The sequence below is a fragment of the Neoarius graeffei genome, chromosome 5 (genome assembly GCF_027579695.1).
Source record: "Neoarius graeffei isolate fNeoGra1 chromosome 5, fNeoGra1.pri, whole genome shotgun sequence".
Classification (NCBI taxonomy): Eukaryota; Metazoa; Chordata; class Actinopteri; order Siluriformes; family Ariidae; genus Neoarius; species Neoarius graeffei.
In genome coordinates, this window is record NC_083573.1 from 69,493,270 (window position 1) to 69,506,064 (window position 12,795).

At 43.2% G+C, this 12,795-nt stretch overlaps 1 protein-coding gene across 2 annotated transcripts in view; it reads right to left on the bottom strand.

Annotated features, from left to right (window-relative positions):
- Positions 1 to 12,795, bottom strand: part of ttk (ttk protein kinase) — a 35,079-nt gene that overhangs the window by 12,343 nt on the left and 9,941 nt on the right. For both annotated transcript variants that reach the window (XM_060922309.1, XM_060922308.1), the window contains exons 12-16: positions 10,307 to 10,413; positions 10,054 to 10,197; positions 6,487 to 6,635; positions 6,193 to 6,335; positions 5,983 to 6,106 (exon numbers count right to left, since the gene is read on the bottom strand). In XM_060922309.1, coding sequence (XP_060778292.1) covers positions 5,983 to 6,106; positions 6,193 to 6,335; positions 6,487 to 6,635; positions 10,054 to 10,197; positions 10,307 to 10,413 — 667 coding nt within the window. The remainder of the gene's footprint in view (positions 1 to 5,982; positions 6,107 to 6,192; positions 6,336 to 6,486; positions 6,636 to 10,053; positions 10,198 to 10,306; positions 10,414 to 12,795) is intronic.

The window sequence follows — 12,795 nt, forward strand, 5'->3', positions numbered from 1 at the left end:
ATCAATCACTTTTTTTTTTTATTGCCAGGTATGTGAACACACACACACACACACACACACGAGGAATTTGACTCTGGGTTCACATAGCTCTCTTAGTACAAACACAGGGATGAGAATGGGACATTTAAAAAAAACTCTGAAATGTCTGCCAACTTTCCCACACACACACAAAATACATACACACACACACAAAATACATACATACACACAAAATACACACATACACACACACACACACACACACACACACACACACATACATACACACACATTATATATGATATATGTTTTCAAATTCAATGATGGCTTAAAACGTTTATAAACTTACTTTTATAACATTTAATAATCCCTAGTACTTATTAATCACTAATTCACAAGTAGTAATGATTAATAATCAATAATAATTACTATTACTACTAATTATTATTAGTGGTTGTTAATATTATTCTTATATTAAAAGCACTGTTGTAGATAAGTAATAAAACTAAAAAACTTTTCGTACAAATTATTTATATTGCACTATATTTAGAATTACTGTATTTTCTGGAGTTCTTTTTAATTGAGTTTTGAAATAAAGGTTGTTTATATATTTATATTAAACTTGGTACAACAAACAAATGTTAATTATGTAAAAAAAAAAAATGATGCTAATCACTATTATTATTTCCTATGGAGATCTTGCATGTGACGTCACAGCCGACCCAGATTGTAACAGACGCCATCTTGTCGGTCAAACGCCATATTTCCGCCTTCTACTTCTACCTTTTCTTCTGGAAAACCCTACTATATACAATTCTACTACAACAGCTGTGGCTACAAGCTCTCCCTACCTGTGCACGTTTATGTTTTTTGTGTGTATTTTTGCGTGTTGTTCGTCTGTATCAGACTTCAATATCCACTACAACCGTATGGACTTACTGGACATTGGTTTCCAGCAGAAAATGACGGTTTGTAGCGATTTCCATCGCATGCACAACATTCCGGACGAGATAACGAGACCAGCGGGGTCTCTGTGGATTGTTATCGAGTCTGGCAGGCGAAGGAGGCGGCGCCGGGAGTGGAAGCAAAAGCGAGGCTGCAGGCAGAGCCGGCCTGTTGACTAAGCTCAGAAAACAGCCACTCAAATTTCCACTGCTAAGCCTCTATCTCTCCAATGCCAGATCCATGGTAAACAAGACGGACGATTTGGAATTACAGCTGGAATTACCTTATTCTATAATCGGCTGGTCAGTGCTATACTACTGCTATATCTAGTATCAGTACTAGTAATACTTAAGTGACTTACCCGTCCAATGAGGATTGTTATTTTCTTGTTTACAAGATGCCGCAGCTGACAAATCCTGAATTTCTGTAAAGATAACTGTCCAGAGATTTATAAGCACGCAGTGCTTCACCACTGAACAGCGAGGGAAAGTTAATGAGGTAATTATACATGTCTGGGTATTCCACCTCTGGCAGTTCAACATCCACTGACACGGTCGTGAAAACTACGTCTGGTAAGCCATAAGGGTCACTAATCTGTAGATCGTTTATTTTAGACATATATCTAGTTATCTGTTCATTAGAAAAATGAGCCGTGTAGTCCGTCGGCTGAAATCGATCCATTCTGTACACGAGTGCAGCAGTATTCAGCTGTGTTTTTTACCGACAAGATGGCGGCTGTTAACTTTCCGGTCACGTGACTGCAAGAGCTCTATAAGCCCCATTTTCCACCTGACTCTTGTGCGCATGCGCGAACCCCCCTGCGTTTCACTCCGGAGTGCTTGACCGCTAACACACACATGCGCGCCTCGTGTCCGTGAAAAGCCAGTTTCCCAGTGGGCGTGTCCCCAGCGCTGCAGTACCGGCTTTAAACACATTTGTGCGATCCAGCGCTTTTTATCGCAAACGATTCTTCTCCTTATTTTGGGGGCGCTTTCTAGCGCCCACGTAAGCTACCTGTGTATCTCTCACTCTTCACAACCACCACACCGCACCACACTGCCTCCAGCAGCCTCCTAACGTTAGTTCTTGATCTACGGAATGCACAGAACCAATGCTGCCCCCAAAAGCTACGCTGGTCACTTTTAAAATTACAGTTAAAAAAAATAATAAAAAATACCCCAAACCGGACGGAGACATTTCACTCGTTCGGTCCAATATTAAATTTAATACCTCCCTTTTGAAAATTCCAGTCATTCCAAACAATTTAAGACGTTTTTAGGCCTTGAAAACTGAAAGTTGTATTTAAGACTTTAAGGACCCGCGGGAACCCTGTCCTCGCCTCGCGCCGACCCCTACCCCTCCCCGAAATTCTCTCAACGGATTTAGACGTTTCACAAAAATGACATTTTCAGCGGGAAAAACTCGGAATTCTGCGGATCCGCGGAAAATTCTCATCCCTGCAGACAGATAAAAAGCTATGTACATGTAGAAGGGTAAATATATGTATAGACAAGGATTTTTTTTTTATCTTTTGGTGCAAAATGGTGCATAGTGCAAGGATGACTTAGTAAATATAAATATACAGGTGTGCACAGAATAACGGTATGAGTGTGCAGATATTTCACAGTTGATGTTACTGATATTTGAGTCTGGTTTTAGCTGTTCATCACAGAGACAGCCTGAGGGGGGAAAAAAAAAAAAAAAACTTGTCTGGTTGTTTTTGCGTAGTGTTCTGTAGCGTTTCCCAGAGGGGAGAAGTTTAAACAATTTGTGACCAGGATGTGACAGGTCTGCAGAGATGTTCCCTGCCCGTTTCCTGACTCTGGACAGGTACAGGTCTTGGATGGAGGGCAGGCTGACACCAATAATTTTCTCTGCAGACCTTATTGACCGTTGCAGTCTCTTCTTGTCCTGCTTGGTGACCGATCCAAACAGTGATGGAAGAGCAGAGAACAGACTGAATGATGGCAGAGTAGAATTGTGTTAGCAGCTCCTTAGACAGGTTAAGCTTCCTGAGCTGGCGCAGAAAGTACAACCTCTGCTGGGCCTTTTTGATGATGGTGACTGTGTTGGTCTCCCACTTCAGGTCCCGGGAGATTGTGGAACCCAGAAACCTGAAGGTTTCAACAGCAGTCACAATGTTGTTGTTGATGGTGATTGGGAGGGGCTCTTCCTAAAGTTCACTGTCATCTCCACAGTTTTGAGCGTGTTCAGCTCCAGATTGTTCTGACTGCACCAACAGACCAGCCGTTCAACCTCCCGTCTGTATGCAGACTTGTCACCGTCTCAGTTGAGGCCGATGACCGTTGTGTCATCTGCAAATTTCAGGAGTTTAACAGATGGGTCTCTCGAGGTGCAGTCGTTGGTGTAAAGGGAGAATAGCAGTGGGGAGAGCACACACCCCTGGGGGGGCGCCAGTGCTGACAGCCCGGGTGCTGGATGTGATGCTCCCCAGCCTCACCTGCTGCTTCCTGTCAGTCAGGAAGTTTATAATCCGCTGACAGGTGGAGGAGGGCACAGTGAGCTGGGTGAGCTTGATGTGGAGGATGTCTGGAACGATTGTGTTGAACGCCAAACTGAAGTCCACGAACAGGATCCTGGCGTACGTCCCTGCAGAGTCAAGGTGTTGCAGGATGTAGTGCAGTCCCATATTGATTGCATCATCCGCTGACCTGTTTGTCCAGTAGGCAAACTGCAGGGGGTCCAGCAGGGGGTCTGTGATGTCCTTCAGGTGTGACAACACCAATCTCTCGAAGGACTTCATGACTACAGATGTGAGGGCTACAGGCCTGTAGTCATTCAGTCCTGTGATGGTGGTTTTCTTGGGAACTGGGATTATTGTGGAGCGTTTGAAGCATGAGGGGACTTCACACAGCTCCAGGGATCTATTGAAGATCTGGGTGAAGATGGGGGCCAGCTCATCAGCACATGCCCCTTTTCCACCAAAGCAGTTTCAGGGCTGGTTCGGGGCCAGTGCTTAGTTTGGAACCGGGTTTTCTGTTTCCACTGACAAAAAGAACTGGCTCTGGGGCCAGAAAAACCGGTTCCAGGCAAAGAACCGGTTCCAGAGGAAAGAACCGCTTATCTCAACCGGGGGGGGGGGGGGGGGGGGGTAAGACCAAGACCAACAGTAATAGCAAGACCGCGAAAGGTCGCCATTTTTTAAGCGATGAGAAGCAGCAGCTGTACAAACGAGAAGTCATCCATTATTATTGTTGTTATTGTTGCTGCTTCTTCTTCTCCGTGTTGTTGTTGCTTCGATATTCGCGCCAAGGTTTATGCAAATGCAGCGACGTAACTGATGTGCAGCGACGTAACTGACGTGGCTCCCCTTAGCACCCCGAGCTATGGAAAAGCAAACTGGTTCTTAGCTGGCTCGCAAGTTGAACAAGTTGTGAACCAGCACCAGCCCTGGCCCCGAACCAGCCCTGGAACTGATTTGGTGGAAAAGGGGTAACAGACCTTCAGACAGGAGGGTGACACACCGTCTGGGCCAGGTGCCTTCCTGATCTTCTGTCTGCGAAAAAGCTCACAAACCTCCTCACAGCTCTTGAGTGCTGGTGTGGGGTCAGAGGCGAGAGGAGGCAGAATAGCAGGGGGTGTAAATGGGTCTTTAGAAACGGAGATCGGCGCCGCCCGATGCGCCACACGGCGCGGGAAGGACCAGGCCAGTAAATGGGTCTTTAATGTCTGGGGGGGAGGTGTGAATGTGTCAAATCTGCAGTAGAACACATTCAACTCGTCAGCCAGTTGATGGTTCATTGCAGTGTTGGAGGACGGTCTCCTGTAGTTGGTGATGTTCTTCAGGCCTCTCCACACTGACGCCGGCTCGTTGGCTGAAAGGCTGTTTTTGATCCTTTCAGCGTAGCTCCTCTTAGCTGTTTTCACCTCTTTCGTCAGTGTGTTTCTGGTATGTTTGTACAGGACTCTGTCCCCACTTCTGTAGGCCTCCTCCTTGGCCTGGCAAAGCTGCCCGAGTTTTGCAGTGAACCAGGGTTGTTTGTTGTTGTTGTATGTGTGGAAAGTCTTGGTGGGCACACACACATCCTCACAAAAACTGATGCAAGATGTCACAGTATCAGTCAGTTCATGCAGGTCTGAAGTTGCAGCCTCAAAAACACTCCAATCAGTGCAGTCAAAGCAGGCTTGTAGTTCTACTTTGGCCTAGTTCTAAATTGCAATGTGCGTATTACCAACATATAAACTAGAAAAGCACTCGGAGAGCGCAGACCTCCGCCAAGAATCCTTTAAAAAAATTCTGGGATCCAGAAGGTGAGCCGGATCACCGTCAAAATTTAATGGATTGTTACTTGTGCCCAGTCACACCTCTGGAAAAAATTTCAGAGCAATCTGTTCATAACTTTTTCCGTAATGTTGCTAACCGACAAACCAACAAACAAACAAATCAACGCTACCGAAAACATAACCTCCTTGGCGGAGGTAACAAAGCCTTTTGCCAAGTTTCATGAAATTACCCAAGAATTGCAAGAGGAGTTAATTTCAGAAGATAAGCACACCCTCATGAAATTGTCAAAGTACAAGTTTGGTAATCAAGGGCCATAACGCTGGTAAAATGCGACTGAATTGAATGAAATTGCAATGTGTGTATTACTCATATCCTGTCAAAGAATCCTGTCAAATTTCATGAAATTCCTCCAAAAATTGTGAGAGGAGTTGATTTCAGAAGGGGAGTACCCTTCCCAGGACGGACAGACAGACGGACGAATGTCGCCACAACATAATCCCTCTTCGGGCCTTTCAGCCAGCGGGGGATAAAAAGGAAGCGCGTTTATGGTTGGGGACACATTGATGAAGGCTTAAATCCAAAATGCTTGTGTCATTATTCTTGTTAAAGTAAACGAATAAACAAAGTCAAATGTGTACAGATTTTATTCTTCAAGTTATTTATACATGAACTAGCTTAAGCCTGTAGAAGTATTGATAATCAATAAAACAGGTGTTAAACCTGTTCTTATACATGTTCAAACCCATGCAAACTCAAGTATTTCTGGTGTAAAAATTCAAATGACATAGATGTATGGATCCCCATTTCTTTACCTGTGGTGTCTGCTGGAGAAATGATGCCTGACTCTGTGGGGTGCAGGGTAACTGAGCGTGGCTGACCCTCTGAGATGGAAGAGATACAACAGCTGGTCTCTGTTTCACTACAGGTGTAACAAAACTAGAGAAGAAGAAAGATTAGTCAGTTTAAAACCCCAAGTAGATGAAATATCCATTTGAATCCATAAGCTCATGTGGTGTCTTGACCTGTTTGCCTGAGAGTCTTTGTAGTTGGGTGTCTGAAAGCTAATGACTGGGTTTATCCTGGATGGAACAGAGACAGCTGAGGGAGTTCTTAGTGACTGAAGAGGACGTGGAGTGGGAAGGGGATCTACAGCACGCTTATGTTCCTATAATAGTCACAAATAAATAAATAAATAAATAAATAAAGGCCAGTTTTACAACACGAGAAGTAGTGTATTTATGGTAATACTATGAGTATATACATTACTAAACAAAATACTTGAAATGAAAAGGCCCTAAAGCTAGTAATAGTCACACCTCTGGAGAAGCTTGTCTGACACTTGCAGAAATCTTCCATTCAGGCAAACTGTCCATAATGCATGGTTTAGGCTGTGCTTTATTTGTGGAACTCCTCAGTGGATTCTCCTCCTCTTTACTTCTTCCATCACTGGAAGCACCTGCTACATCTGTAATATAAAAAGACACAAACTGACACTGAGCTCTCTACTAATGTTGTGCAAAACTGCACTTTTTCAAAACACATTAGTTGGTCTTCAGGAAGCCCTGTATAAATATGTGCACACTAACACATGATCACTATTAAGCTCAGACTATAGTTGTGCTGTAATACTTTCAGAGCAGTACTTTCAGAGCACTGACACGGTCTATTCTAGTTAGGCCAACTGTTCATGCAAGGTCTAAAATGTTAAAAAAAAAAAAAAAAAAAAAGGAATTCCTTCTTAAATTAACTATAAACATGTCCCTTGTTAAATCACAATATGCAGCTCTCCCTTACTCTCATCCTTCCTTTGCTTCTTTCCACCCTCCCTCTTTCCCTGCACCACAGAAACCGGGGCCAATTCACCTGAAGCCAGATCCCCAAACCCAGGTTCTCTCAGCCCCTTCCTGTTTTCCCTCACTCCCTTTTCCTTCCAGTCCAATGTCTCCATTAAATCCCCCCTCTCCACAGATGGAACCATCTGTACCCACCAAGACCGGGCAAAGAGGTAGTAGCGGTTAGTCCTCGCCTCACCCGTCCACTAATGTGGGGGAGAAACTGGACAGGGTTTCAGGCATTAGTGAAGAAACTGCTTATGGATAGGTCCTGCAGTAGCAAGGCACAGGGGAAATCCAGCATGGCACTGGCATTGTGCCCGCTCCCAAAAATCTATGTCCCTTTTGAAAGAATTGCTATGGACCTTGTTAGGCCATTAGACCGGATTGCACAAGGGCATCACGTTGTGTTAAATTTAGTGGACATGACACCTGGAAGCCATGCCTCTGCACAACATGTCAGCAAGCAGAGGCACTCTTCCGCTTTATCTCCCGAGTCTACTCAATAAAGAAATTATTAGTATTCCAATCCATAAAAATGTTATGTGCAATAAAGCGGAACGCAGGATGGATGGATGGATGGATGGATGGAAAAGGTTTTGAACACAGTAAGGCTATGTTCAGACTGTCAGTCCAAATCCAATTACTGTGCATATCCGATTAGAATCCGATCAGATGTAGCAAGTCAGAACAGCCCAAAAAAAAAAAAAAAAAAAAAAAAAGACAGGAGATCCGTTTTTTACAAATCTATTTCAAACCACATTCATATGTTGTTTGAAATATGATTCAAATAGCACTTTTATAAATCTATTTAAGTCAGACTGCTCCGACTGGATTTCAGGGTGGTTTTTTTTTTTAAATAAACGCCTATGGCTTTTGACACCATGTAAAGTTCATGAATCGCATCGCATCACATGCCCAGGAAACATGCTAGTTTGGTGGTACACAAATTAAAGCAGAGTATGCAAGCCTCCTTAGGTTCGGACGCGGTCTCATTATTTTTCTAAAACCTGTGCAGCGTCTCCACATTGCCATACAGTAAATGAGCAAGCCCATTTCATTACCCTCTATTTTGGTTTGTTTATGTAAACTACTACTACTACTTTCAGGCACAATGTCATTATTACTTCTGGGGGCAATGTCATGACCATAGTAATCAATTTAAATAAGACTGAAAATGAGGACTGACACACAGATCTTACAATATACAACACGGACAGTCAATCAAGAAGATCGGATTCAGATGGGATATGCGGGGGGGGGGGGGGGGGGGGGGGACTGCACACATACACACTACACCTCACACAAGATTTAGGCTAACAGTCTGAAAGCAGCCTAAGAAATCCAGCTAATTGGTTGCACTAATTACACTCACCAGCCACTTTATTAGGCACACCCATACGCCTGCTTTTTTATGCAGTTATCTCATCCCTTAACAGCAGCTTGATGCATAAAATCATGTTCACAAAAATGTTTTTCACTTCAAACATCAGAATGGGAAAAATTGTGATCTGTGACTTTCAGTGTGGCATGGGTGTTGGTGCCAGATGGATTGGTTTGAGTATTTCAGAAACTACTGATGTCCTGCCATTTTCTCTCTCTCTCACACACACACACACACCAGTCTCTAGAGTTTACACAGAGTGGTGCGAAAAACAAAAAATGTTGAGCGGGCAACAGTTCTGTGGATGGAAACGCCTTGTTGATAAGAGAGGTCAGAGGAAAATGGCCAGATTGGTTCGAGCTGCCAGGAAGGATACAGTAACTCATAGCAACTCTTTACAACAGTGGTGAGCAGAAAAGTATCTCGGCATGCAACAGCAGAAGACCACATTGGGTTCCACTCCTGCAGCCAAGAACAGGAATCAAGAACAAGTTCCTATTAAAATGGCCAGAGAGTGTAGTTCCCCTACCTGTGCTAATTAGAATCATACAGCCGGTCCCACAAGAAGTTGTTGGAAATCAGTCAAATCACCACACTTAAACCCAATAGAAAATTTGTAGAACAAACTGAAGATCATGATTCACCATTTCATTTAAAAGACTGTAGACGAATGAAACAAAATCCCATCGAAACACTGAGAGATTAGTTTTTCATACAGGAAGCATCTTGAAGCTGTCATTGCAACAACGACTTCAACAAGTATTAAATAAATTTCAGTTAACGTGCGCAATACATTTTTCCTCAGTCATTCCGCATAACGTTTTTATGGATTGGAATATTACGATTTCTTTTTCTTCTTTTCATTGCATTAATATCAAATGTCTGCTTAACATTTCATGTGAATAGCTGCATTGGAAATGTATGTTTAAAAGAAAAATAGTTGCCATTTTGAATACTTATTTCCCCCCACTGTATATAGGATGTCTTTGTATACTGTAACATTACAATTTCCCTTCACTGGAACAAAGGGGTTCAAACCTGTTCTAGTATGAAAATGCCCCTGTGCACAAAGCAAGCAAAGTCCCATGAAGACATGGTTTGCGAAAGTTGGTGCAGAAAAACTTGGATACCCAGCCACTGGGGTTACACAAGCCAGTGCATACTTCGTGCCTGTCCCAAGTCCAGATAGATTGGGGAGGGTTGCATCAGGAAGGGCATCCGGTGTAAAAACCTATGCCAAATCAAATATGTGGATCATCAATTGGGAAGGATGATCCTCTGTGCCGATCCCTAATGGGAGCAGCTAGAAGAAGAAGAAGTGCAGAAGAACTTGAGTGGCCTGCACAAAGCCCTGACCTCAACCCCACTGAACACCTTGGGCATGAATTAGAATGCTGACTGGGTCCCAGGCCTCTTCACCCGACATCAATGCCCGACCTCACTAATGCTCTTGTGGCTGAATGAGCAAATTCCTATAGCTGTACTCCAAAATCTAGTGGAAAGCATTCCCAGAAGAGTGGAGGTTATTATAATAATAGCAAAGGGACTAAATCAGGAATGGAATGTTCACACCTGTGTGATTTCTTTTGTCAGGTATCCACAAACTTTTAGCCAAATAATTGATAAACACTTTGCTATGAATAATTTGAAATAATGAAATAACTGACCGGTCACATTCTCTTTATTTTCAGTGGGGAGAAGCTGGGTTTTTCCAGACTTTAAATTCTTCATTGCCATCTGGAGAAGTTCAGTTGGTTTTGCATTTGCTGTTAGGGCCTTTTGCAGAATGGAAGCACTTCTCTTACTATTACCTGCAAAAATGAATATGGGAAAAATCAATATAAAAATAACTGGAGATGCACATGGCAGGTATATACATAAATGTAAAACACACACACACACACACAAACATACACCAACCTTGTGAGAGCTCAAACTGAGCATGGGCGATATGAACAAAGGCAAATACTTTGCTGTTTGCTCTGGCAATTATGAAATTATCTTCGGCTTCATCAGGATCCTCAATTCTACAAAACAGTATAACAATGTATTATTACAACTTTAAAGACAAATTGATCTTTTGGATTTTATTAAACAGTTAATATTAACCATTTCATAATAACATGCATATCCCAGGAACACTAGGAATGAGGCAGGACTCCTACCAAATACAACATCAGACCATTGCAGGGCACCATACAAACATTCACACACTCAATCACAGCTAGGGGTGATTTAGAGTAGAGCAATGTCTGGCCTCAGGGCCAAACGTAGCCTGCGGACACATGTTAACTGGCACACTGCTTCTCTTAATGTATGATCGGTGGCCTTCAGGTGGTTTCTTTCACCCGATTGTGAAGGTTTAGATAGCTACATTGCAAATGCTTTTCTTTCTCTGACTACATCTGCACATTAAAGCTAAACGGCCTTTCGATTTCATAAAATCAGTGAAATTTAGTTCCGTCTGAAATTAGGTCATTGTGATAAATGAACATATGTAATATCTCAAAAAAACAACCCAGGCCATTCTGTGGCTGGGAAATTATTTCATTTGAGGGGATTCCCTAGCAAATAATGTGCATGAAATCGCTTGCTTTGCACAGTCAAGCAGACAGAGGAAGTCCGTGTGCGCACGCACAGGTTTACCTTCTTCTTTTGGGTTTTACAGCAGCTGGCATCCACAGTGGTGCATTACCGCCATCTACAGGTTTACCTTGACCGTGCACTGACAGTTACATCATTTTGTCGCTAAATGAACAGCTGATCACACAGAGGTGCTCGCTGACCGCCGATATTTATTAGTTTGGTCCTGCATTTCCTTTCCTTCGCAACATAATGTCTTTTCTTCTCACTTTCTGTTACTGTAGTCGGTCTTTCACATTTCATTCGCACACTCACGTCCTCCATTTTTCTCTCCTATTTCAAATTTGTACCCCACAATGCCTTGCACGAACAGGGAAAGCCCACCACATGATGCAGTATCTTGAACTGGATCATGGTGAAGCAGGGAAAAAAAAGAAAGCGGAACATTTAGGGCCATGTGGCCCTAAATTCATTAATTGTTCTATTGAAAAAAAAAAAAAACTAATAAAATTGGAAGTCTGTGATTCAAATTCAGTAGCTTTCGGTCCACTAAACAAAAGTAATTGGGTGTCACAGAAAATTATTTTTATGATCTATACTTGAAAAGTCTGAAAGGCAGTCTACCTTTAATTAACTAAATAATATTTAGTCATGGCTACAGAAGAAAAATAAATACATTTTAAAAAAAAAACACACACATACAAAAGTTAAAAAGTGAGAAGGTGATTTCAAAAGAGGGGGAAACAAGAATCATTCATCAAGAGCCAAAGCAAATCCCTCATATGTTAAGAATATGTTATGTATTTAATATCATAAAACAATATGAAGCAAACAATGGGCATTGTAAAATTATATTCAAAAGATGAAAGAAGCTGAAGCAGCAGGAGTTATCCTGGCAGAAGCAACTTTTTATCTGAACAAGCAAGGCACATAACATTATGAGAGCTAATAATGCCGCTTTTCCACTACCAACGCGGCTGAGTCGGGCTGAGCCGTGCCGTGCTGAGTCAGGCTGAGCGGGGCTGTTGGAGTTGCATTTCGACTACAACCGCGCTGAACCGTGCTGGCTGGAAGTGGGTGGACACATTGGGTGGAGTTAGCGAAACTGGGTGGACGTCACGTGATGTCGTTGAGCAGCGCAAACAGTGACATCAGTGAGCTTTTAAGCGGTAGTCTCACGACCCGAATAGTAAACAATAAACATGGAGTCGTTAGTGTGGCTGGTCTTGGTGCTGTGGCTTGTTGTCACCGACAACGCGGACAGATACTGGCAAGAGCGTATAGATGAGGCGAGGCGCATAAGGCTTCAGAAATTCTCGTAATTCGTAATTCTTCTCCTTCCGGGTTTGCGGTGTTTACAGATCCCAGCGCGCTCGCGGGGCGTGTGTGGGCATGTGAGGACACTCCTCCTCACCAATCAGTGCACAGGGGAGTGTCTGCTCACGCCCCGAGCCTCACTCGGCACGGCTTGGCTCGCTTCAGCCCCACTCCAAAACGGTGCGAGTTTTAGGGGCTAAGCAGGGCTGAAACGAGCTGAGTCGTGCTGGTTTTTGGTAGTCGAAACGCGAGCCGTGTCGGGCTGAAGTGAGCTGAAGCGAGCTGAAGTGAGCTGAAAAAGGGTAGTGGAAAAGGGCCATAAGTGGCAATGGTTCCAACCACTAAGCATGAAAAACCTTTTTGTGAATTCTTGAAAGATTCCTTAACTAAAGTGGTCAGTCAGTCGCCCCAAAACGAAGCACGAGTTTATGAACAATCACCTTGTGTGTCACAACGACAGCTGTCAGGTGAAACCCTGCTGCAGTTCTTCTACTAAAATTAATTTCACT